General features: G+C 48.2%; 3 protein-coding genes across 6 annotated transcripts; 1 reads left to right on the top strand and 2 right to left on the bottom strand.

Moving 5' to 3' along the window:
- Window positions 1-326: 326 nt before the first annotated feature.
- acox1 (acyl-CoA oxidase 1, palmitoyl) lies at window positions 327-10,543 on the bottom strand. 4 transcript variants are annotated; one of them, XR_010879314.1, is made up of 15 exons: window positions 10,324-10,543; window positions 9,466-9,625; window positions 6,916-7,076; window positions 6,071-6,178; window positions 5,757-5,876; window positions 5,082-5,197; window positions 4,729-4,898; window positions 4,328-4,490; window positions 3,713-3,903; window positions 2,901-3,077; window positions 2,579-2,684; window positions 2,122-2,265; window positions 1,824-2,030; window positions 1,423-1,579; window positions 327-684 (listed from the first exon to the last, which is right to left on the bottom strand). XR_010879314.1 is itself a non-coding variant. In XM_067259739.1 (14 exons), the coding sequence occupies exons 1-14, from the start codon at window positions 10,430-10,432 to the stop codon at window positions 1,529-1,531; spliced, it is 1,983 nt and encodes a 660-aa protein (XP_067115840.1). In that variant the 5' UTR covers window positions 10,433-10,543; the 3' UTR covers window positions 327-1,528. The 4 variants fall into 4 exon arrangements, 3 of the variants coding, with proteins under 3 accessions (XP_067115840.1, XP_067115839.1, XP_067115841.1); XM_067259739.1 differs by lacking the exon at window positions 6,916-7,076 and adding an exon at window positions 8,583-8,743 and having other exon boundaries at window positions 327-1,579; XM_067259738.1 differs by having other exon boundaries at window positions 327-1,579.
- A 73-nt stretch (window positions 10,544-10,616) lies between these two features.
- ten1 (TEN1 subunit of CST complex) lies at window positions 10,617-11,616 on the top strand. The gene is made up of 3 exons (XM_067259741.1): window positions 10,617-10,807; window positions 10,898-11,055; window positions 11,176-11,616. Exons 1-3 carry the CDS (start codon window positions 10,719-10,721, stop codon window positions 11,322-11,324), a joined length of 396 nt encoding a protein of 131 aa, XP_067115842.1. The 5' UTR covers window positions 10,617-10,718; the 3' UTR covers window positions 11,325-11,616.
- evpla (envoplakin a) lies at window positions 11,612-24,999 on the bottom strand. Its single transcript, XM_067259737.1, has 22 exons — window positions 24,790-24,999; window positions 21,718-21,817; window positions 21,476-21,630; window positions 21,111-21,234; window positions 20,708-20,839; window positions 20,456-20,497; window positions 20,181-20,342; window positions 19,866-19,973; window positions 19,639-19,734; window positions 19,425-19,535; window positions 19,126-19,272; window positions 18,677-18,828; window positions 18,455-18,552; window positions 18,086-18,258; window positions 17,625-17,803; window positions 17,337-17,475; window positions 16,798-16,991; window positions 16,508-16,658; window positions 16,343-16,426; window positions 16,105-16,212; window positions 15,908-16,000; window positions 11,612-15,808 (listed from the first exon to the last, which is right to left on the bottom strand). Exons 1-22 carry the CDS (start codon window positions 24,840-24,842, stop codon window positions 12,410-12,412), a joined length of 6,000 nt encoding a protein of 1,999 aa, XP_067115838.1. The 5' UTR covers window positions 24,843-24,999; the 3' UTR covers window positions 11,612-12,409.
- Window positions 25,000-25,236: the final 237 nt, after the last annotated feature.

The raw sequence follows: 25,236 nt of genomic DNA, 5'->3' as shown, positions 1-25,236 counted from the left end.
CCTAACGTGAGGACCGTACAAACCCATCAAGACATGTTTCATTTAAAATGCGTACCTCATTAATCATAAAGTCGTATTTTAACACGAGTCATAAAGCTTGTCAAAGCTTGCAGTTTCCTCAAGTTGATTTGTAATCAATATTAGTGCAAAATCGTGTATGTTTGGTAAAATAGCTTTCAACAAAAAAAATCCGGATAGGTTACTGTAAAATTAGGCAATAAACTTGACCCTGCAAGTCTGTCTTTGACTTAATTAGGCCATCTAGTGGTTACATCATAATACACTCCAAACATAAGGATAAACCAACATCATAAGCATAATCATATTTCATATTTTATTAACTACAAGATCATCTTACAGCAATGACTTCCAAGCAATTACAAATCATCAATTGACAAAATCACTTCATAAGGAATTGTATACATTACATGAGGTCAAATGAGTACAAAGAAACAAAAAATGGTTCAGTCATATAAATCCTACTATATCTGTAAAACATCAGTTCATATGATCCATAGAAGGGTTATGTCAACAAGGATGGAAAGTAAAGTAAAGGAACTGTGAGAGAACATTATGTTAATGTCTGTATTCCAAGTTCAAGGCAAGTTCCTCAGGCACATAAGATTTACACCGAAACAATCACTGATTGTGTTGAACTTCACCCAGGTAACCAAGATGTTGTAACTGGGGAAAAAAGTGTCAATTATCAGAGTCAATGAAAAGTTATAAAATACAACTCTTTTTTGGACACGATTCCTACTTATTCTGAATCCTCTTAAAGCATCATCGGGCCATCTTAATGTACGTCGCCTATTCCTGAATGCCATTCAAATCCCACATTGCAGGGCAATCCTCAGGCATACATTAGTGGTTGTACGAGTAGAAGAACAAAAAGGCCTCTTTATTTACCACAACCAATGTCACTGTTGTGCATATTGCATGGACAGTACCGGTAACACCACCAGAAGAAGTTTCTCTAAAACATTTTCTTTTTTTACCAACTTCTCACACTCTCACTCACTCTCTGACACATACGTACAAAATGTATCTTAATTACTTTCATTACTGTTCACTATGCTTCTATCATAGTGTTAATACAAGGGAACTCTTAGCAGCCAATCCTTAAAATTGGGATCCAATACGGTCACTTCTTTAATGATTCACTCTTACCCAGAGTTCTAACGGATTATACAAATTCTCAGCATCTGAGAGATTTATACAGTAATATTCATGATTTCAAACAGCGTGATTAGATGACAAGGATTGATTATTGGTTAAGAATAAGAATGGAGGAACCCTTATGCTTTTTCACACACCTTCCTGTCGACTCGTGTTCTCAATGCACCTGCAGGACAGTGTGGCAAAGATCCACTTGAAAAAGTAGAATTAGAAAGGATTTCATCCAGAAGAATAACTGATTACCGAGAGTATTTTGATTTCCATTGTTGAGTTAGTCGACTGTTAGACTACTTCCCACTCCTCAGGTGGAGGTCAGGTCATTGCCGGGGGTCAGGGTTGAGAGGTCAGCTCACAACTTAGACTGCAGGGGCTTCAGGTATTTGTGGTACGAATCATGAACCTAAGGGAAGACGTGAAAGACAAAAAAAAAAAAAACTTGTTAGCGCACATTCCTCAGGTCAATTCTGATTTGGTTTCTCCTGTTCAAGACTGGCCTTCCATCACCTGGGTTTACTGTTGCCGTCTCTGACACTGACAACTAGAGCTTCCCTAAATTCCACTCCCTTCAACCGAAACAGGAATTCTTTGTTGCTACCCCCCTTGTATCCCTGGCTGACCCCACCCTGACCCCGTGGTGTCCTCACCTCGGTGCGGTTGAGCGGCGACCTGCGGGCCCACTCGAACATGTTCTCGTAGACCTGGCCGTCGTAGCGTCCCAGGACCGAGTTGAGCATCTGGTCGCGGTAGTCGTAGGCGTCCACCAGCGCCACGGCGTTGGGCCTCAGCTGGGCCAGCAGCTCCTTCACACGCTGGTTCGCCTGGTTCACCTGGGGCACGCTCAGCAGGTCCGCCTGGAGGTGGGGGGGGGGGGGGGAAATGTCACCTCCGCAGAGAGGCATGTGTGCCGGGGGGAGGAGGGGGAGGGGGGGTTGCCACGGTTACCTGCAGGAAGTCCCCGGAGTGCAGGGTGATGCCGTGCAGGGCGTACAGCAGAGCCAGGCTGCTGAGGACCGAGTGCACGCCGGTGTCCCCGATCTCCCCCAGCTTGGCTGCAAACAGCTTCACCACCACATAGTGACAGTGGGCCTGGGAGAGGGGAGGAGAGAGAGAGACAGAGGAGAAAGAGAGTTAGACAGGAGGGGAGGAGCGAGAGAGACAGAGGAGAAAGAGAGTTAGACAGGAGGGGAGGAGAGAGAGAGACAGAGGAGAAAGAAAGAGAGTTAGACAGGAGGGGAGGAGAGAGAGAGACAGAGGAGAAAGAGAGTTAGACAGCAAGGGGGGGGGGGAGAGATAAGGAGGGGAGACCGAGTGAGAGAAGGGGGGTAGGGGGGAGAGAGAGAGAGAGAGAGAGAGAGAGAGCAGAGTGACAGAGAGAGAAAGTTCCTGGACATGGACTTACGTCTGAGGCTCTGACCAGGTCTATGGAGCTGCGGTTCCAGGCATCCTCCTGACTCCTCCTCTGCTGCAGCTCCTGCTGGATACTCTTAGCTGCCAGCTCCACCAACCTACACACACACACCACACACACCAGTGAGTCCAGCATAACATACTGAGTTACCTCTCATTCGATCTTCAACCCCCTCACTTCCTAATCTCTCCATTGTTTCCTCTTCACTTCCCCTCAACCCTTACAACCTGCTCCCCTCTCTCTCCCCCCTCTCTCCCCCCTCTCTCCCCCCTCTCTCCCCCCTCTCTCCCCCCTCCCCTCCCATCCATCTTACTTGGCGGCCCGCAGCTTGTACACCTCCACCAGGCTGGCCAGGTCGTTGATGTCGACCACGGTGGGGCGGGCCGACACGGACTGGGGCTGCACCCTGCGCTCTGATTCGTTGAGGTAGGACACGATGCCGCTCAGCTGTTGGCCCCCCCGCGCCTGCCGGTAGCACTTCATCAAGTACCTGTGTGTACACACACACACACACACACACACAGTGTAAACACACGCTCACACACACACACACACACACAGTGTAAACACACACACACACAGTGTAAACACACGCTCACACACACACAGTATAAAAGACACACTCCACGTATCCAAATGGCTGTACTTGCAAGAACAGTCCGATGCACATGTTTGCAGGCCTAAACTCACTGGGACATGAACACTGACGGGATAGTCGTGTTAAGTGTGTTTTTTTTGGTTCCCTTGTCATTAAAGTCCATTAAACTGGGGCTGTTGTCAGAAAGGCCCTGTTTGACCTGAATACATTCTCGTTCAGCTGCTGCGGTCTCACACCATTGCCGCTGTGGGTTTCACTCTTAGTCATTCATAACAGGTACTTTTGACTCTGCATTCCAGCGAAAATGACAACTGCTAACAAGCAGTCCAATTTTATGGTTTTTTCAGCATTAGACACTGAGCAAGTATTGGGTGTCCAATTACATCGAAGGGATCGTGGTTCACTGACATAGGAATGTGTGTGTGAGAGATGGAGAGAGACGTGTGTGTGTGTGAGATGGGGGGAGAGAGAGAGAGAGAGAGAGAGAGAGAGACATGCGTGTGTGAGATAGAACCCGGCGCGTGTACCTGGCGGTCTGCAGCATCATGACGGTGTTCTCCCCCTCGTAGGTGCAGGTGGGGGTGAAGGTGACGTAGATGTCCGGCAGGCCGCTGCTGCGCGAGTAGCCGTGGCCGCCACACGACATGCGGCACACCTCGATGCCCGCGTTGGCCGTCCACGTGGTGAAGGCCTTGAGGCCCGCGGAGAGGGCGTGGAGCTGGGGGGGAGGGGAGGGTTAGGTCACTACATTACACTATCACAGCATATAGACTTTGAGGAAAGTAGCTGTGTGAAGTCATTCGGTTCTGAACCCCGTTAGTAAAGGTGCTCCTGGCACCTGGACAGCTTCGGTTACAGGAGGGGAGGGGTTCTGAACCCGTTAGTAAAGGTGCTCCTGGCACCTGGACAGCTTCGGTTACAGGAGGGGAGGGGTTCTGAACCCGTTAGTACAGGTGTACCTGGCACCTGGACAGCCTCGGTTACAGGAGGGCAGGGGTTCTGAACCCGTTAGTACAGGTGTTCCTGGCGCCTGGACAGCCTCGGTTACAGGAGGGCAGGGGTTCTGAACCTGTTAGTACAGGTGTTCCTGGCGCCTGGACAGCCTCGGTTACAGGAGGGGAGGGCGGGCGGTGAGGGGTTACCTCGGGCAGCTCACTGAAGTCCCCGTGGCTGATGTCCCCAGTGATGCGGTGGTACGTCTGGTTCATGTACTGGCCCACGAAGTGGAAGGCGTAGGCCGTGGCCAGCAGAGGCAACAGCTTGTGCTGCTGGGTCTGGTAGTCCAGGATCTGGGGCTCTGGGTCCCTGGGGGGAGGAGGGGAGGGGGAGATGGGGTGAGGGAGGATGGACGCACACAGATAAAACATAAAAAAGCCTTTTTCATGCCTGGGGCTTTTGTGATGGCGAACAGAGGCTGGTGTATGCGTGTTTGTACCTATTGTCTGTGTGCGTGCATACATTTCCTCATGAATGCATCCCTCTGTGGTCAGTGTGCATGAATGAAAGTGCGTGTGCTGTGCTGCCCCCCCCTCGCGTCGCTTACCCCGCGCGGATCTCCGACTGGTGTCGGACCACGCTGTAGCGCACGGCGATGGTGCAGGCCTTGGAGAGGGCGCGGGACGACTCGCCCACGATCATGGAGCGGATGAAGACCATGGTGCCGTACGTCAGCTTGGAGCTGGGGGGCTTCACGTACGTACCGTCTGGCTCCACCTGGTGGCGGGGGAGGGGACACACACACACTCAGCCGGTCTGGGCGGAGCAACGCAACTCAAACCGCTCACAAAATATGGCGCGCACACACGCAGCATCGCAAGAATACGAGAACTCGTGCTGGATTCCCCCCCCCCAGTGTCCCGGCGAAGTGGTTGATCGGGAACACCACGGTGGCCCCACCTTGGCAAATTTCATCAGCATGTTCTCCCGAGGGATCCGCACGTTCTCCAGCTTCAGGTAGCCGTTGTCGACCTCGTCGAAGCCGAACTTGGGTCCGATGTCGCCGACCACAACACCTGGGAGAGACAAGCGAGAGAGAGAGGTAGAGAGAGAGAGGTAGAGAGAGAAAGCGGTAGAGAGGTAGAGAGAGAGAGAGGTGGAGAGAGAAAGCGGTAGAGAGGTAGAGAGAGAGGTAGAGAAAGAGGTAGAGAGAGAAAGGTAGAGAGAGAGAGGTAGAGAGAGAAAGCGGTAGAGAGGTAGAGAGAGAGAGAGGTGGAGAGAGAAAGCGGTAGAGAGGTAGAGAGAGAGGTAGAGAAAGAGGTAGAGAGAGAAAGGTAGAGAGAGAGAGGTATAGAGTTAGAGAGAGAGAGAGAGAGAGAGAGAGAGAGAGAGAGAGAGAGAGAGAGAGGTAGAGAGAGCGAGCGCGAGAGGTAGAGAGAGCGAGCGCGAGAGGTAGAGAGAGAGAGAGAGAGAGAGAGAGAGAGGTAGCGAGAGGTAGAGAGAGCGAGCGCGAGAGGTAGAGAGAGCGAGCGCGAGAGATAGAGAGAGAGAGAACAGTATACCCAGAGTCACATACAGACGGGGCCAGAGATATTCATCCACGCCGACTCACAGACGCAGGCTGAGAGGGTGTACCTGGCAGGGGCATGTGGGTGCCCATGCTGCGGATGGCCACGATGAACGCATGCAGGCCGTGGCTCTTGCCCTGGGTGTGAAGCTGGGCCAGCACTATGGCGTGGTTGGACGTCTTACCCACTGAGAGAGGTATTGAGAGAGAAGGAGAGGTGGGGAGGGAGAGGGGGAGAGAGAGAGAACATAAAAAGAGGAACCCCATAGATATTGTGTGTCAGTAACACCCTACGCCGTTGTATTCACGGTTCACATTTCCAAAAATGAAAGCACGACGTCTGTGGCATTCCAGGTGACGGAAGATCGGCACGCGCGCTTACGTCCGCCGGGCCACCACTTGATGGAGGTGACAGTGGGGCTGTTCATGACAAACTCCTGGGTGGCGGGGTCGTAGGTCGCCGTGGTCTCCAGCCCGCGGAGGTGGGTGCCTAGGCGACAGGAGACACACGATGGAACAGCCAAACACACACAGAAAAAAAACACAAGTTATGCATGTTATCACTGAGGTACCATAGACGTTCAAGGCATTATATTTCGCAGCATTGGGAAAAGTACTGGCTATTGGATGGATCGGGACTACACTACATAGTAGGACTAAACAGCCACGAAGAAAGTATAACACTGTGGCAGAACATGGAGTGTGAGCTCTTGAAGGTGTTTGACAGATCTCCAAATAACAACAACCAAGCCTATCGAAAACCCCGACACAAACTCTCGTTGTTATGCATGGAATGTGCGGGGCCCACGCAGCAAAGAGGTTTTTGTGGGTCAAAATGGCCGCCAGGACCGTTTTAGAACTTCTCCTCGGGGGGAGAGGACAATAGGGGGGCGTGTGGAAGGGTCATGGGCTCCCTTTAGGGGAAGGAGGCCTCTGAGGGCTGTGCGGGCGAGCGTGCACGTTCACCATGGCTTGCAGCCACATAGCGTGAGAGCCAGGAGGAGAGGCGCGTTCCAGTTTGACGGGAATGCAAAGCTCTACAGCCACACTCGCAAAGCGTTTGCAAGATATTTGAACTCTTTTAGTCAAATGAGTTCAAGCTTAACCCTAATTTAACCCTAAACGGAATCTAACCCACTTTCAAAAGACAGCAGCAAGATTTGGGTTCCAGTAGGGATCTTTAAAGGGGGGGGGGGGGGGTGTGTGTGAAAGCCACGTTCTTCATACCGTGCCCGATCTCCGTCTGCGCGTAGGTGCCGATGATCTCCAGGTTCCAGGCGGGCATGAAGAGGGCGTCCATCTGCTCGGGCGTGGCCTGGTTGAGCAGCGTGGGCAGGAACATCCCCAGGTGGAGGTCCAGGGGCTCGGGGCGCCCGCGGTGCACGCAGCTGGGGCAGCGGGGGGGGGGGGGGGGGGGGGGGGCGGCAGAGAGGAGGGATGGAGGGAATGAGGGAGTTTGGAGAGGCCATGCACGGAGAAGGTAGAGCCAGGGTTCGAGGTTCAAGCCCCACCCCATCGAGTATCACAGAACATGTTTGACATTTGGGAGAAGTGTTAAAGAAGGGGGGGGGGGGGGGGCATTGAGAGTGACAGATGAAGGGGCGAGTAAACACGCAGCAAGGAGAGAAAAGAGAAACATACAAAAACACAGTTGAGATAGTCATGCAAATTAATTGCTAGGTGCTGATTTCGAAAACTCTTTTTGGAACCTTGAATCAAGAAAAGATTATTATTTCATTTGTATTCTCAAACAAGCAAATGACTCAGCGTTCCAACATCTTCAGATTCCAGGCTTTACAAGTTAAACGATTCATTGCTTGAAGTCATTGCTAATTAGGGCAATGACTTAAGTACTAAAAGCCACGTGGCTGTTAATATGGGACAGGTTTAGGCATTTTAGGTGAGGGTAACAAGCTGCTATATGGACTGTGCTGAACCAGACCCACTCTACAAATACTAACCACCAGTGCCATATTGTCTGATAATAAAACCAACAGTATTACGCACTACATATGTTACAAAACCTCACAAAATAGCACAAACATTATATTCTATCCCATGAGACAGGTTGCAATAGATAATGATTTCAACGCTGTGTCAATGACAAAAAGGCGAGAGACATGTTTATCGGTTTTAGGCCGGCTAAGCAACCTTGGTGACAGTCAGATGTCACTTTAAACTATGAAGATAAATAAAAACCTACCAGTGTCTGTGTTCACAGAACACATGACCCCTCTGCAGAGGTTAGGTTAATCATTTGTAAAAGAGGGAGTCTACGGAAGATATGGAGACATATGGAGTAACAGGGAGGGAGAATCAAGAGGTGATTGGACGACAAAGCTCCTGGACGCTAGAAACTTCCAGAGAGAAAAGAGGAGAAGCGTGAGAAAGCACGGGAAGGGAAGAAAACAGACTAGACAAGGAGGCTCTTTGAGACGTGTCTGATTCCGTCTCCTTGAGAACTCTTTTCTTTCAGAGGAGGAGCTTGTTTTGGCTTTCTATTCATTCTTAGATAGCAGCGCGGGCCGTTTGTGTGACTCGATAAACAGAATGATGTGGCTATCAAGCCACCTTGCAGACACTAGATGTTCCGTTCAAAAGTCAAACGACGACTCATCGAATACGAAGAGGTTTGCGGTTTTCCCTACAAGGGAATTCCAACCACTGTGATCCGTCAAACACCTCTAAGAGACACACACTGACCACCTCATGGACTAAACACAATCATGTATGAAAACATCCACTCAAAGGAGTTCCTTCCAACGCCACCTACACCCCAGTATTATATCAAACATATCAATGGCTGTGGTTCTATAAACCTAGGCGAGGGGTGCGGTGTAAAGTAAGACAGTCGTTCAGTAGAGGGTTTCCCTGGGAGGGGCTGACTGACTGACCGTGGCCCATCTCTGTCTGGGCGTAGGTGCCCAGGACCTTGAATGACTCAGCCAAGGGGACCCACTTCTGGAGCTGCTGTGGGTCACACTGGGAATACAGGGTGGGCAAGAACATGACAAAGTGCAGCCCCAGGGCCTCTTGGTAGTGGCTCCGTGCCACGCTGAGGGGAGAGGGGGGTACAGACAGGAATGACAAAACTGACCAGGGCAGACACCTGGCTGTAGGTACAAACTGGAGCCTGGAGGAAGAGTCAGTTTACCTGTGGACACGTTCTGTATTCATTTCGGTGGGGATGCTAATTGCTAAATGAGATGCAGCCTGGGTCGCCCTTTGGCCCGGTTTACCTTCCGTTTTCACCTTTGCTCCACTTGGAGAGAAGGCAGCGTCCTGCAGTGCCCTCCGTGACTCAACAGCTGCATGGCAGTGTCAAGAGTACGCCCCATAGGCCTCAACAATCTCACTTACTGCAGGTCACTGCACTGCTGCAGGTTATTGTACTAGCTATTATACTGCATTTCCATTGGTTGAAAATAGATAAATTGTGTGATAAGTAACATCAAAGACATACTGAATTCCTTGTAATATGACAAGGCAATGTTTGACTTATTATCATGACATGGTGGACATTGACATGGGATATTGGGAGAGCTAAATTGTAAACCAGGTGAAATGTTTTGACAAGTGTTTGACAGTTGAAAGTACCACAGCATCTTACGGATCCCACCACACCATGTCATTTTGAAACCAGAACCTTTGAATGAGATCCATGAACAAATCAATAAAAGTGGATGATAATGTGACAGATGTTGTTCATCAATAGCTACAAATGACCACTCCCCCTCGTTATTGGCTGTCCATCCAGCCCGTTCTGCCTCGTCTCACCTCTTGTAGCAGTAGATCTCCTCCGGGTCGGAGATGCCATACTCTCGTAGCTTCAGTATCATCTGAGCGCTCTTCTTCACCGCCGCGTCATATCGCTCGCTCCTGGACAGGAAGTTCAGGTCTTCATGCTGAAAGTCTGGGTCGTTCATCACCAGTGTCTCTGTAACAGAAGTATGCAAAGAAGCCCATAGTCTGCTGTAGGTCTGGTAGGCATTAGGTTACATCTGAAAACAATTGAGGTCTATGCTGACTTAGTCTGTTACAATTATTGCTTGGCAAGAGACTAGATACATTTTTGGAGAATTTCATTGCTAGATAAGTACATCCTAATATTAACTACATCTAATTGGTCATTAATAACACATACAGAAACATGTGCTAGTACCGTAAGCACTTAATAGCTACAGAAAGTGGTCCAACTTGCAAGTTTACTATTGTTAAACATTTCCAGAAATCAGAAACAATATGACCAAAGAAATCACTAAGCTAAGCTTATTTCACTGCATAGGACTTCCAGGAAAGCTGCGTTGCTTTCATTCCATGTGTGTGACACTGATGTGTTACTTTGCTAGTTACCGTTAGCTTTTGGTTAAAGTGGGCTAGATAAAGTCTACAGAACGTTATGGTTTGTTGTAGCGTAGCTAACAAACCATCTAGCCAAGCATGTGTTTACAGACTACAATGTTGACTACAATGTTAACAAAGCAACATAGTAATAGCTGGGTAGCTAGCTCTAGCTAACTGCATCGCTGATATTCAGTAACTGAAAGTTTCATAACAGTACGCACTTGCTCATTGTTATTAGAGCTAGCTCTCTAGCCTACACTGATTAGCAGGAGCAGGTGCCTGAAAACTCACCAATTTCTCTCCTCCTTCGGGTCTTTTCAGGACTGCCGTCCAGGATAGACGTGAGTATCTCGACGTTAAAAGTTGCATTTTCCCGTTCTTTACGTATGTCTGGATTCATGGCTGACTTGATTAGGCTAACACTGCCGAAGGTGAACGTATCATGCAGTCAATGATCTACGCGTACATAAGTGTATCCTACAACGTCGCAACTAACGCTAGCTTAGGCCTGGCTGTACTTATGATGACAAAACTGTACCCACTTCCTTGCTGGCCAAGAGGGCGGGTTCAAAAATCACATGATATAGTATTGACGCTACTGCCGCCATCATTTAAGTTCCTGTAAAGTGAAGGAACAAAAATAATCCAGCACTCGCTTGCCACTTTTGACCGTCCTCGGGCGAGAGATGCTGCCTGCTGCTGCAATCTTTCGTTTTCCTTGGGAGATCCAGTCTGGTGTAGTGAAAGAGGGAGACTCAGTACGAACATTTGGCAGGTGAGATGAGATCTTCTGAGTGCGTCCATGGCAGGCTATTTCATTTGATTGCGCCCTGTCATCATTCACTACATCGTTTTTATTTTCCAGGTTGGTATGTTACCAACCAGAAGAATCAAAGGCAACGCTATCGGCTCAGCATGGCTCAAAACAGCACCATCTTGTTGTCCAAACTACATTTGTGGAGCCCTTCGACTCCATAATTGGAGCTCAGTACATAGTTCTCGGAGAGATAGAAAATGCAGAGGGTAAAGATAAGCCCTTACTGTTACTAAATCTATCAATGGACACAACTTTGGAAAACGTGTATGACTGTGAATGTTTATTCAACATATTTAGCTTATTATCTTTCTCGATCAACACAACAGATGGTGTCGTTATGGTCCGAGCCCGTGTTCTGAACTGTGTTGACGGGGTGAACCTTGCCCTTCTACAGAGGGCCATCGACGTACAGAGGACCTACTTCACTGAAAGAAGGGACAATGAATCTAATGCTCACACAAATGCTCCACCCTGATCTGAGCCTCATCCACGGAGATGAAAACAGACTGTACATCTTGGTGGCTTCACCATCTAATGACTTGGCTCTCTCTGTTACTTAAAACTGATGGATGGATCGTTTATTTTCTGACATCAAGTGTTATCCTTGTATTATACGATAACATTTACAAAATGACTGTTACATGTTTTTAATAACATCCATCAAAGAGCTATGCAGTGAACATACTGAGTGGTGATGTTAAGAGGCATGACAAGTTAAAGTAATTATGTTGATCTCCTATCATGAATAATAAACAATATGACTTGAATATCAGTGTGTTTTATAAAGACCTCAAAATACAAGCACATTGTTCAGATGAACGGCAGGACCATAACAGTGTTTGTCATTCGATATCAGTTCAGGAACCACACTCTCTTCCTCCTGAACCATTCACAGTGCATTTACTGAATGTTGGAACTGGAACACAAAGTGGGTCATGAAGGATCGCTTTACTGTCATAGATCATAGAGGAGTGATAAGTGATATGAATTTCACGTTCTCAGGAATAACAATTTTCCTTGTCATGTGGCATTTTAGTCTAAGATGTATATGTGGTTTTTCCCTAGTATTATTATGTACCACATTATACATGGAAAACCCACACACAATGTGATTTTATTTAACCTTTAATATATATTATTGATACAGTGTCAAACAAGGCTCGAGTTGAACATAGTGGGAAAGCCCTAGAGTATATTTAGATACAGACAAACAAATTAGGTTAATAAGGTTAATAGCATTGCACCATGGCCCAATATCCACAATATCAAGGATAAGAGAAGTAACCTACGTGATCATTATGTCTAAGTTTTTTTTAAATTAGTTCAAAAATATATCTGCCCACCTCATACAAGTTTAGTAAACAAAAGCAACTCAGCAGCGAATCATCTCGGTGTACAGTGAGCTTTGCTCTATTTGGCAGACATTTTCCTGAGACAGAAATGTACATCGTCACACTTACAGTCAATCATAATCATTACAACGTTTATACATTTAGAATCCAGCTTCACATGAATCACCCAAAAGACAAGAGTACCCTCCAAACGCTGTAAACAGATCTACTAATTGCCATAAGAGTATCGATGAGGAGTATAGGAAGGGTAGCCAGACTCTTTGGAAGAAGCTGGTAGCATAGAAAGGCCTGACTGGGGGTCTGTCTTACAACGAGCCATGGCTTGCTTATAGCTGATCTTCTCGTGTGTGAGCGGATCCACAATCTCTTTGGCGTAGTTGGTGTCAGCCTGTAGCTCTCTCATCATGGAGCTGTCGATCATTTTGGCTCCGATTGCTTCCACTATATCCACTCGTCCAGTGTTGGGCACCACCAGCCCTCCGGTCAGGTGTTGGGCCTCCATGTAACGCATGGCGGTCTCCTTGGGCATCCAGCCTTTCTGGACAGCCTCTCCCACTGACAAACACTCCCTGGTTATTGGGTCTTCTATTCCAGTGAAGGCCTTCTGGGCATTGAGAAGCCTTTGGAGTTGACTGCTCTCAATGAGGCCCCTTTCTGAAGCCTTGTGGACAGAGAATCTTTCATTGTTGGTGATATCAATGATGCCACCTGTGGCAGCCTGCGCTTCTAGCAGGCGCTGGGCAGTGGTGGAGTCGATCAGCCGGCGCATCGCAGCACTGCGTATTGTGTAACAGGTGCTGGTGTTTGTATCCATGATTCCAGCAATAGGATAGATTTCCTGGGCGGCGGAGGGCTTTTTGGGCGAAGCAGAGTTCAGAGCGGATGTGGCCTTTGGGGTGATGGAGTTGAATTGGGGCTGTTTTTCTTTCTCGCCTGCCACAAGCAGGGCAAACTCTGAAATAGGCATTTTCCCATCTTTGTATTTTTGCAGATCACTTTGGGTTAGCTTTCCATCCCTCAGGGCATTTTTGATGGAGTACTGTTTGCCGCTCTTGCGGTCCTGCAGCACAGAGGTTTCCCCATCACGTCCCTTGGAAGTAATTTCTTCCCAATCACATTCTAGTTCTTGCAGGTGGATGTACTGGGTCCGGTCAATCAGCCCCTGCAGGTAAGCATCGTAAGGTGACATATCCTTGCCTGTCTCAGGATCCAAGATGGTGATTTTCGTTGAAACGTTTGTCTCCCTTGTCCGAGTATCAGCTTTGTCCTCCTTATCCAGGACAGTCTGAAGCTCTTTGATGGTGATGTTTCTCGAGTGGATCTGGTCTTTTTCATCTAGGATTTCTCTCTCCAGACGGTGCATGTCGGACTCCATCTTGAGGCTTTTCTGCCTGTTCACCTGGCTTCTCTCGCTCATCATTTTGGTTTGCTGCTGGAACGAAATGCTGACGTCCTGCCTCTCGGACTCCAGTTTCTTCAACTCCCGGCTGATGTCGTCCTTCTCCCTCTGCAAGGCATCCCTCTGCAGAACGAGAGTGGTCTCCTCTCGTGAACTACTCGACTTGGTGCTCTGCAGGATGTTTAGTTTGTCGGAGAGACGTCGGATTTGCTCTTCCAGATCTTTCCTGGCGTACTTCTCCTGGTTGACCTGATCTCTCAAACGGTCTCTCTCGGCCTCCACAGCCTGGTCCTTCTCGACCCGGACCACCTCTTTATACACCGTCCTCTCGCCGGCCTTCTCTCTCTGGAGAAGTTCGAGCCTGACGTTGAGGTTCCGGATGTCTCTCTGATAACGGAGGATGTCGTTGGTTTCCTTATCCATGTCCGAGCGAAGACCGTTGGTCATTCTCTCCAGCTTGGGGTCTCTCTCCACCTTTAACACCTCCTCTATGACGATGCTCTCCTCGACAGGGGGCGGGGCGTTCTCCAGCTCGTTGATGCGCACTTTGATCGCTTTCAGCTCCGACTCCACTTGAATCTTCTTCTGACGTTCGTCGCTCTCTCTCAAGAGCCTCTCTTTCTCCTCCAGCAAGGTTTTCAGTTGCTGCACTTCGAGTTCTACCTTCCGCCGAGATTTCACTGCCTCGTCCAGGGTCGTCCCAAGCTTGTCATGCTCTACCCTCTGTCGGGGGTCTTTCTGTAGGCGCATCACTTCCTGGACTACCACTTTCTCCTCGGGCTTCTGTCTCTCCAGTAGAAGGTACTTGTTCTGCAGGTCGAACACCATCTCCTCTGTGGTGCGACGCAGTTGGGTCTCTTCGCGAACCTCCTTTCTGAGGCGGTCAGCTTCTTTCTCCAAAAGTGGGTCGTCCTCGTACTTGATGACCTCTCTGGCCACAAGCTTTGTCTCCACCTTTGACTTCTCTGCCTTCCACTGGTCCCTTTCCTTTCTGGCAAGGCTCAGCTCATCCAAAACAGTGTTGTAAGTGTGGTGCAGAGTGTTCAACTGGTCGTTGAGCCTCTGGATCTCTCGGATGTTCTCAGGGCTTCTCTCCTCTTTCACCACTTCCTTGAGGACCTGCTTCAGTTCGACCTTGGGCTTCTGGGAACGTAGGGTGTTCCGATCAGTTGTGACGACAGTGATCTCCTTCTCCAGGTTGGAACGCAGTTTGCTGGCGTCCAGCAGTTTCTTCTTCAGGCGGGTTATTTCGGCCTCTGTGGTCGGGTCGATCCTGTAGATCTCGTTGACGATTTCTTTGACCTCCACTTTGGGTTTCAAATTCTGCACCTCTGCGTATCGACTTTGGAGTGATTTCAGCTCGTTGGCGAGACTGCTGTTCTGAACCTTTTCCTCCTCGATTTCCGTACGTACTTTCTTTGATTCCTTGATGAGCTCTGGGTCTTGCTCAATCTTCTTTATCTCCCGGGTCACAACCTTAGGCTCTATGGTAGGAATGATTCTCTCCAGTGCATTGATCTGGCTTCGTGTCTGGAAGATCTCGTCATTGATCGTCTTGATCTTTTTGTCCTCTTCTGAGATTTCCACAGAAAATGTTTGCACTGCTTTGACCATCTCTGGATCCTTTTCCACTTTCACAACCTCTTTTCTCACAATTCTTTCCTTGATGGTTGGCCTCTTTGCCTGAAGAACAGTGACTTCTGTCTTCATCTGAATGGTTTCCTCACGCACCACATTATCTTCATCCTTCATCTTGGATATTTCATCTTTCAACTTGGCCGCCTCTACATCCAACTGAGGATCTCTCTCAAATTCGGTCACCTCTCTCGTCACCAATCTGGGCACTGCATTTTTGAGGGAATCCCCTTGGGTGAGGATTTTCTTGTTGATCACTTCAACCTCACCCTGAGTACTGCTGCGCTTCAGAGCCTCTTTGTGTATTTCGTTCTGCATGTCCAGTAGTTCGGCCTCTAATTTAGGGTCACGGTAGTATTGCAGAACTTCCTTCTCCTCAATCCGCTCCACCCCTCTACGACTCTTCAAAGAGACCATTCTGCTCTTGAAGGTTTTCAGGTCGTTCTCAGCATGAGTGCACCTATCCAGTTCCTCAGCCAGCTCTTTGTTCAGGGTATCTATTTCCTCCACGCTTTTTTGTTGCCTTTCAAGATGCACCTGTTGCTGGGCTACCTGTTGGACCGTCTCTTCATTCTGCAAAAAATTAATGAGTATAATGTAGGACGAGTCTTATAACTTTTGATTCATTCATAATTTATGGGATTTAAAGTAAAATTGTGGAGCTTAATTTACCTGAACAATCATGTTCTTAGCGAGGGCCATTTGGTTGAGGCGTTGTTTGCGTTCAGCAGCTGTTTCAGCGTAGCAATTGACTAAAGCTTTTTCCTGTAAGATAGAAATAGGAACAGTCAAACCCCTCAGATCTCGACGTTTTACTGATATTTCACTTTTGTTAATCCAGTGATTCAGTCCTAGCTTCGTTGTGTTACCTGTTTCTGCACACTTTCCGCAAGGGTAGGGGAGGGAAGCTTCTCTGCGTTTTTCGTGCTCTTATCAGCGAGAGTGCTGTTGTATTTACCAGCATTAACCTCATATTCCTGCAAAATAGTCTTATTATTAACATACATGTATATCTGAAAAAAATGACTAAGATATACATTGTGGTAAATGAACAGCAGCATCCTTCGCACTCTACAGTACAAACACAGTACGAACTACAATGCTTACATTAAGCACATCCTGCAAGTCCTGGGACAGATCAACCACTCTGTGTACGTCATCTCCCTTCCTCGTCAGGTCTTCCATCACCCTCTGCAATAAAGGAACAGGTTAGTGATTTCAAACAATCCCGACATAATAAACCACTTCAAAATGTAGCCTCACTGAACACACCTCCTCTGAGCTCTGCTTGGAGTTGATCTGTGATAGGTCATCACTCGGACTGATCTTGTTGTTGGGCAGACTGTTCAGGAAGGAACTCAGGGATTTGTTTGCACTCTGGAATTCCTGATTCTTAGTCGCAGCCTCTTGCAAGAGGTTCTCTCTAAGAAAATGCAACAGAGAATACATGAATAACAAAATCGCGAGGACATACTCTCATGTCATTTTTGCGAAAAACGAAATCATGCCTGTTTGACATAAATGTGAATAGGATGTCACGCGTGCGATGTCAGCCGTCTCACCTCTCCTTTAGCTGGTTGTTGACGTTAGCGTAGCGGTTCTGCAGCTGTTTCACCTGGGCTCCCTGTTGGCGGATGTCCGGGCAGTACTCTTGGTAGCCCTGCTGGAGGGAACTACACAACTGCTCTGTGGCCTCCAGGTCCTGTCCCAGCTTCTTCATCTCATCCTGAGAACCTGCCGCCTTCTTACGTAGACTCTAAAGGGGGCACAGTGGGTATATGGGGAGTCAGATGGCTGAGTGGTTATGGAATCGGGCTATTAATCAGTCAATTCCTGGCCGTGCAAAATTACGTTGTGTCCTTGGGCAAGGCACTTCACCCTACTTGCCTCTGGGGGAATGTCCCTGCACTTACTGTAAGTCGCTCTGGATAAGAGCGTCTGCTAAATGACTAAATGTAAATATATTAGGGAAGTCTGGCTTGGATTCGAGTAAAGAAACTGTGTCATCTCTCTTCAGTCGAATCGCATTGAGGTGGTCGTGGTTATTCTTTCATCCATTTTTGACACACAGAATTGTGTTGAGCGATTTTGTGTTGCTGACCTGGACCTCCAGGGTGCGGGCCTGGATGGCGTCAGGGGCATCAGGGATGGCACCGTCTGCACTCAGGTTCTTCTCCAAGTCGGACACAACGCCATCCACTTTCTTGATCTGACCCATTAAGTTTAGAGATGCTTTTGCCCTAGAGTAAAGAGAAGGCTCGAATCATCCTCGGAGCTGTGCTAATGTTAGTTGACATTCCAACTACTGGACCCAACCAAAGAAATACTTGCACTTGTGACCGTGTGTGCGTGTAATCTTTTGCTATGCGTGGAGGCAACACGTGCTTACTTCTTGGTGTAGAGGTCATTGAGAGCAGCGATGCCATCCTGCTTGTTCTTGGCAGCGTTCAGTTTGAGTGGCAGGGCGGAGGAGGTGGACCCGGCTGACTCCTTGGAGAGCAGAGGCTCCATCTCAGCCTGGGCTGCCATCTTCTGCTGCTCCAGAGCCTTCAGGGCAGCGGATGATTTCTAAAAGACAGGTGAGGTGGTTCGCTCAGTAGGTGACACGTCCAAATTCTGATGTGTTAAACACTTGTTCTGTTCTAGATCATCGGGGAAGCATTTGAAGTAGCGATGTCAGAGTTTCTCTCTCTCTCTCTGTCTCTCTGTCTCTCTGTCTCTGTCTCTCTCTCTCGCTTTCTCACTCCTCTCTCTTTCTATCACTCATTTTCTCCCTCCCTCTTCTCTCTCTCTCTCTCTCTCTCTCTCTCTCTCTCTTTATCTCTGTCTCTTTCCATGTCCCCCACTCACCTCCTGTTCCTTCAGCCTGTTGGCCATGTCCGCAGCTGGGTCGTTGCGGTCCAGCGGGGCCCTGAGGCGGCTGAGGATGTCCTGCTCCGCCTGGGCCAGATCTCCATCCAGCTTGTCCAGCTTGCTGTCCAGGGCCACAGCCTTGGGGTTCGGGGGGGCAGAGGATACTTGGACTGCAAGGGGGTGGATGACAATGTCAGGCAGTGTGGTAAACGCAGTCGTGGAACATGGGACTATGTGATATGGAAATACATATTGGCATCAGTGGTCAAGTGAACCTTAGATACAGTAAAGCCTGGAGATTAAAGTAAGTTGTCAAAGGAAAGAGAAACAGTTGGTTTGTAGTGTCGATGAGTGATGGATATTCACCTGCTTGCTGGGGCCTGGATAACTCTGTGTTTTGGTTCTTCAGTGAAGCCTGCAGAGAAGCTCTCTTTTTCTTAATGTCCGCTAGTTCGCCACCAAGCCTGAGTACACACACACACACACACACACACACACACAACTGTAAGCAATATGACACCGGTAGACCCACACATAGTGATGCGAGTGACATCCTGCAGCTGTTCTTCAAATCTTGGATTCCCTCACAGGTCTACTTGGTTGATGGCGTCTGTGTCTGGTGGTGGGATCAGGAAGCAGACTCCTGGAAGGTTTTTAGTTGCCCCGCTGGTGGTCGCCACTTCCCAGTTCTTGTCTGTATTGGTTTTCAGGGTGAACCTGTCCCCACGAGCAGTTTCGGCCTATGAGAACACAAGGGTCAAAACACAGAATATCAATCAAGTAACCAAACAGAACGCATATGACAGAGATGCAGAAACACCATCGTGTAGAGTACGGCTACAGCACAGGTCAAGTGGTCACCTGACATTCTGCTATTCTGATAGCAGAATGTCTCTACACTGCTTTGTTTTCACCGAAAATATAGCAAATTATGCCCCGAGAAATCATCTATACAGGTCAATAAACTCTGACGTGGCTGCTTCAAGTAAACTTGTTGTAGGAATTCAGGTCAAAGGTGAAAGGTCATAATGGTCCACCTTGTCCGTGTTCCAGTCACATAGGGACTCTACAGTGACGGTCTTGCTGGGGGCAGCCCGGCGCAGCTTGAGGGGGGCGATGGTGGTGCTTCTCTTCCTCAGGTCGGCCAGCAGCAGCTCTGCACGCTGGACTGACCTCTCCTCTGCCTGAGGGACAAAAGACAAGAGGACCAAAAAAAAAAAAAGGTTAACAAAGGCTTCGATTTACAACCAAACGTTCTCTTAATGAATTCCCAGGGAAGGATTTCTGTGGTGGTGCTTTACAAATCCACGGGCTTTACGATTCCCCATCGAATTACCTCGAGTTGTAGCAGGATCTGAGAGTTGCTATTTTTGCTGACTGTCTTGGGGTCCAGGGTGGCGTTGAGTTTGGTCAGGGATTCGGAGAGGGTCTCGGTGTCCAGCTGATACTGCAGGAGGACAGGAGGAAGCAAGCGTTAGAGGACATCTACCCCATGACAACACCCCGTCAGTGATATCAAGGTCGGGGAAGGCGACAGACGTCTTGTTTACCTTTTTGAAATCCTCCACGTTGTCAAGGTGAGTCTCCTGGCAGATGCACAGGTTGAGGAACTTCTGCCACTCGTTCCTCAAATCGTCCCGCTGAGCCTTCAGAGGGATATCAACCCATCGGAGTCACATCAACGTTCTCCGTGGAGGACACACTCTAAGGAGGACTTAGGTGATGGAATGGAAGGTCGGTTTGAGGCCTTCCAAAAAAGGTTTATTGAGTTCAATACCTGAATGGTGGCGCTGGCAGGGTGCTTCAGTTCAACGAGGCGATCTCCGTCATCCTGGAGTCTGTTCACTTCAGTCTCATGGGCCAGAAGGCTGTTGTTCTTGAAGTTCTGATTGAAATGAATTACAAATATATAAGCTAAAGGTACCAATCGAATGATCTGTCAGTTAGGGTATGTACATGTTGTCTACCCTGTACAGCAGCACCACAAGTGTTTAGAGGAGTTTGTCAAGTAATATCACTGCCCTTTTTTACCTGATATTTCTTTTAGACCGACCCGTCAACTTTACACTTGCAATGACCCCTGACCCCTCACCTCATACTGCCTGCGTACGTCCGGGGGGTCAATCATTCGGTCACTCCAGTCCTGTTTCATGATCTTGTCCTGTTCTTCCTCCAGGTAGGCCAGTTCCCTGGTGCAGCCCTGCATGTAGTCGTACAGGCTGTTCAGGTAGTGGCTGCGCCATTTTGAGTTGTCCTGCAAGCAGTAGTTCAAAACAAAAGGTTAGGGTTGTACCTCAGTCAACAGCTTTGAAAACGATACTGTTTAAAAAGGAAAGTAAAATTACTTTAAGCCGTATCAGAACCTACCAAAAGGTTTGTGTATTGTTTCTTAATGGCAACAAACTCCTCCTGGAAAAGAGAAACATTTAGCCTTTGATATACATGATTTATTTCACATGAAAAGACCAGTACCACTGGAAACAGAAACGGTTTGTGAATATTCTAAATAACTTAACCAGTGCTACAGATTTTTTATGAAAGGCTACCTTCACCAGCAGTGGCACCACCATGAATTTGACACAAGTAAACGATCCATTTCTCTTAAGGCTGACAGGTTACCTTGGTGCTGGTGGAGTTGGCGCTCAGCTGGGAGCTGTAGGCCTCAATCTCCCTGTGGAGGATGTTGTGAGAGGCGATCTGCTTCTTCAAGTCTGTCATGGTGGGCCCGTACTCCTCCGAGTTCACCTCCCTCTGACAAACAAACACACACGGACGCTGTTAGCGCGGGACGGACCACAGAGGTTCCCGGCGATGGGAGGCGTTCAGGTGAAGAGGACGGGTTTGTGTTTTTTGCAACGATAAGGAAGAGCTACAGCACTTGACGTCAGCGAACAGAAGTGTACCAGTCAAGTGAGGTGAGAGATAGCACTATTGGGCGTGTCGAGGTCAAACGTTTGATGTGTCCCATGTTTGGTGTAGTGACAACACAGAGGGCTCAGGGAAGCAGGGCTTCTGGTCTCACCTGTTTCTGGTTGAGAACCGGAGCCCAGTCGATCCTAGGCATCAGCTCTACGTCATTGACGGGCTCGTACACGTCCCGGTAGAAGGTACAGTCCTTCAGCCACCGTTCATGGAGGTGGCTCACACTGCAACACCAGGAACATGTGCTTTGTTAACATAACATGTTGTGTTCTTTTTGTTGTTGTTTATACAATAAAGCATTGTGCGAATGAAGCCAATGAGGGAAACTAGCTCAAAGCTCTGGAACACAGTTCATTCGGAACGTTCAGTTCATTCACACTTCCGTTTCAAAGTGGTTGAGGAACTCAAAGAGTCGCAGGTGGCAGTTTAGATGGCAGCATTCCGTCAGTGTGACGCATCACTCACTCGCTCTCGATCTCGCTGCCTTGTGGGTGTTTGTATTTCTTGGCCTTGTCCACGTCGAGGAAGAGGCTTTGCAGCAGGGCCTCCGCCTCTCCCAGTTTGATTGAGACCTCCTTCTGGTGCTGAAAGTCGAGCTCCTTCTTCTCATTCTCGGCGTCCTGGTGGTTTGAAGGGAGACAGGTGAGATGGGAAAAGGTTGTGTGTGTGCGTGTGTGAAATTGTGTACGTGTGTTCTTTTTTCTCACTATAGCAAGAAGCTCCTCGGCCTTGAGTACATCTTTTTCCACCTGGTCGGCATTCTTCTGCATCCGCGCCACCAGCAAGGCCAAGTTGTTGGCTTGTGTCCTAAACAGAGGTTAAAGGTCACGGTTAAAATTGTATGCAGACATTCAGCAAGGAACACAGACCCTTGGGGAAACAAAATACAGGGTGCCTGTCACAAAAGTTTGTCTTTCACTGATTTTGAGGACTTGGTCAAAGTAGTAAAGGGTCTTGGTCAAAGTAGTAAACTTTCAGGATGGATACCTGTAAGACAAACAAAGTTATGACCACACTAGCCTGACAATTTAATTGTAGATGACTTTGTTACCTAGAGGACCAAAACCAAATAAAACAACTACACCCAAACTAGAACATTCTAGAGGATTCTAGAATGGCGTTAGGGTTGGTCACTTCCTTAACCCCACCCTTTCCAAAATGCCTGTCATTCCTCAACCACTGACTGACTGTCCTCTTTGTGACTTGCTGGTTGGTAGGGTTTCAGAGTCTACTGAGTTACTGAAGAACAAGGTCTTTTAGATCTGAATATTTCCTCATGCACAGTGTCTGTGTAAACGGTCAATGGGCTGTTTTCAATATTTGTTCTTCTATCACATTTATGTTTCTAAGTGTATGAACATCTAACTTGCACACTCTTGCACTTTTGAGGTTATTGCTGTTTAATTGTAACTTGTCTAACTACATGCTCTTATTGTTTTCCCTTTGGGACTTGGTTTTCACAATGTATGCTTCATGTTTGGCTACCCGCAATGTTTGGGACTATCTCGTTGTTATGATCAGGTACCCATGCACTTTTGTAAAACTCTCTCTTGGAAGTCGCTTTGGATAAAAGCGTCTGCTAAATGCATAAATGTAACTTTATTTATGTTTGACAAAGCACCAATGTGTTCCTGTTCTTGATGTCCAGAACACACTGGAGCACGCATGAACAATAGACCACTGTCACATAGCTGATACTCAGTGACCTATTTCAACACATTGTGAGAGTCACGTAAAGACTCTCTCCTCACACTTTCACTATCTTTAGGTATCCCGCATATATTCACAAGCTTCTTCACATAGCTTCACAAACACTTCACTTCAAATACCCTCGTCTTGCATTCTACGCACAACAAGGAAAGTTAGCAAAGGCCAAAGGCCAGACCGCACACATTCCAGTCCATGCACTAGACAAGGAATAGATTAATTAAATTGCATGCCAAAAATCTGGAGAGTTCCTTGGGCTTGGTTGTAGGGGAGTGACAAGGGAATGAGGTAGAATGCTTTCTTGTCCCCTGTGTCCCTTGTCCTCCTGCCTGTCCTTGTCTCTGTGGGACTGGGCAGGAGAGTGTGTGTCTGAGATGGGACCGTGACAAGGGCCTCCCTACTACGTCCAACTCTGCAGGAGAAGGTAGGATCACAACACACACACACACACCATGGAGCAAATCCACACATTCTTGACACAGTGGAAGGGGGAGGGGACAGAACAGGTGTGTCAGTACAGTGACGACAGAGATGATGGAGGAGTATCTAACCTACTCATCAACCAAGATTGGCTGTTAAGTACTGACGAGTGCCAGAAGAGTACCCCCATTAGAGGGTTCTGTATCTGTAGAGGTGGACTGGCCTATCAGCATATAGGAGCATGGGATTTGAAATGTTGTCCATCTAACGTAAAACTAACAAAAACCTCTGAGCGGTTATTGAAAAAATGGCTTTAAAACAGTCAACAACCATTTAATATCAATGGCGTGAAGTCACGAACAACAAATTAAAAAACGATCGAGACAAAGAAGGGATGTGATCGGCATACGGATGAGCCGGTAGCATGAGGCGGCAGGTGTTGTGGTCTGTTGAGCCGTGGTGTCACCCACGCCCCTATGGCTGGCATCTGACATGGTGGCACAACTGTGACTCACACTGTCAACCGTTCCTTTAATCGCCATCGTCCGTGACGTCTTTCACTGTACAATCATGGTACAAAATGTTTTGATCGCGTGAGACACGAGAATCGTCAAGCCATCGCAGGCGAGTCCATTTAACGCCCCAACGGCTCGATGGGAGGAGAGCAGGCCGTCCCAGAGAAACCAGCTGGATGTGTCTCAGTCACCTTCTGCCCTACCCTGACCCGATTGTCACGCTGTACATCGGTCACCACCCTCACATCTGTTCGTTCTCTCTCCGACCCCCTCTTGTTAAAACTCTCTTTAACTAGTAGAGGGTGAGAGGTTAGGACGTGTCTTACCCTGAGGTAAAACTAAACGATCGGAATCCATAGCCTTTCGCGTTTGCCCAGACAAAGGTTTCATCCACTGCTGTCACATTCATAAAAGTCACTCTCCCTTACCCCAATACAAACACATATTGGTGCCAAATAGTGTTTGTTCCACGCCAGTACGCTCAGGAGATAAAAAAAAAATAGACAGAGGTGGCGACAGATTTCTCAATTGAGCGATCTCTCTCTTTGTGGTTCAACTGCATTGCTAGATAAAGAAGATAAGCGAAAACGTTTTATGTTATCTGTATTCTGGTTGTTTAACAATCTTGGTGCACCACTATGGTTCCCAAGAATGTTGCGGTGACAGTCAAACAACCATACACACACAGATAGTCAAATGAACCAATAGATGGATAAAATGATCACCTTCAAATCTCAAGTTACTGTCACCTTTCAAAGAATTATTGTTGGCTTGACAATCCTAAAACAGCCACATTTATGCTTACACACAAACATTTCTTGAGAGCCCCAGACCTCAGAAATGCTGTTCCAGGCTAACCCATGTTTACAAAGCAAATTTGAGCTCAGGACACACAGTGAAAGCCTTGGTAGGCATCCGGTAACCTTTAGGGCTAAACACTAATCGATTTGCCTGAATACACATTAACCACAAATGCCTCCAACCCAGAAGTTTGCGATTTTGAGTTGAAAGAAAGAGAACAACAGTCCTCACAGGGAATACGGCACAGTTCCGAGTTCAGGAAGAGAAGGAGAGAGAGAAACAGGAGTGAAGAGCGAGACAGGACTGTGATGAGACTCCAGGTCCCTGAACACTCACTTGCTGATCTTGCCGGACACCTTCAGTGTGTCACTGTCCTTTTTCTTAAACATCCTCAGGGTCGGTCTTGCGTGGAGTCTTTCCACAAAACTCTGATACAGTTTTCTACCTCTCCCTCAGGCTTCCAGTCACGCTCTGTCAGGGAGACACACACACAAGCTCCCTTACTTCTCTTTTCTGTGTGTGCTGTGCTTGTCAGCGCAGTGTAAAAAGTGGAGCTGTCCCCTGGGCCACTCCCAAAGTAACAGGTGTGTCTCCACCCAGGCTTCAACCTGGTTCAGCTGGACCGGGCAGACCTGTTCCACACACTCCTCCTCCTCCCCTCCCTCCCTCCCTCCCTCCCTCCCTCCCTCCCTCCCTCCCTCCCTCCCTCCCTCCCTCCCTCCCTCCCTCCCTCCCTCCCTCCCTCCCTCCCTCCCTCCCTCCCTCCCTCCCTCCCTCCCCTCC

This window comes from Osmerus mordax, chromosome 21, assembly GCF_038355195.1.
Source record: "Osmerus mordax isolate fOsmMor3 chromosome 21, fOsmMor3.pri, whole genome shotgun sequence".
NCBI lineage: Eukaryota > Metazoa > Chordata > Actinopteri > Osmeriformes > Osmeridae > Osmerus > Osmerus mordax.
The sequence above is the reverse complement of the archived record's forward strand: the minus strand, read 5'-3'. Positions and strand labels throughout refer to the sequence as shown.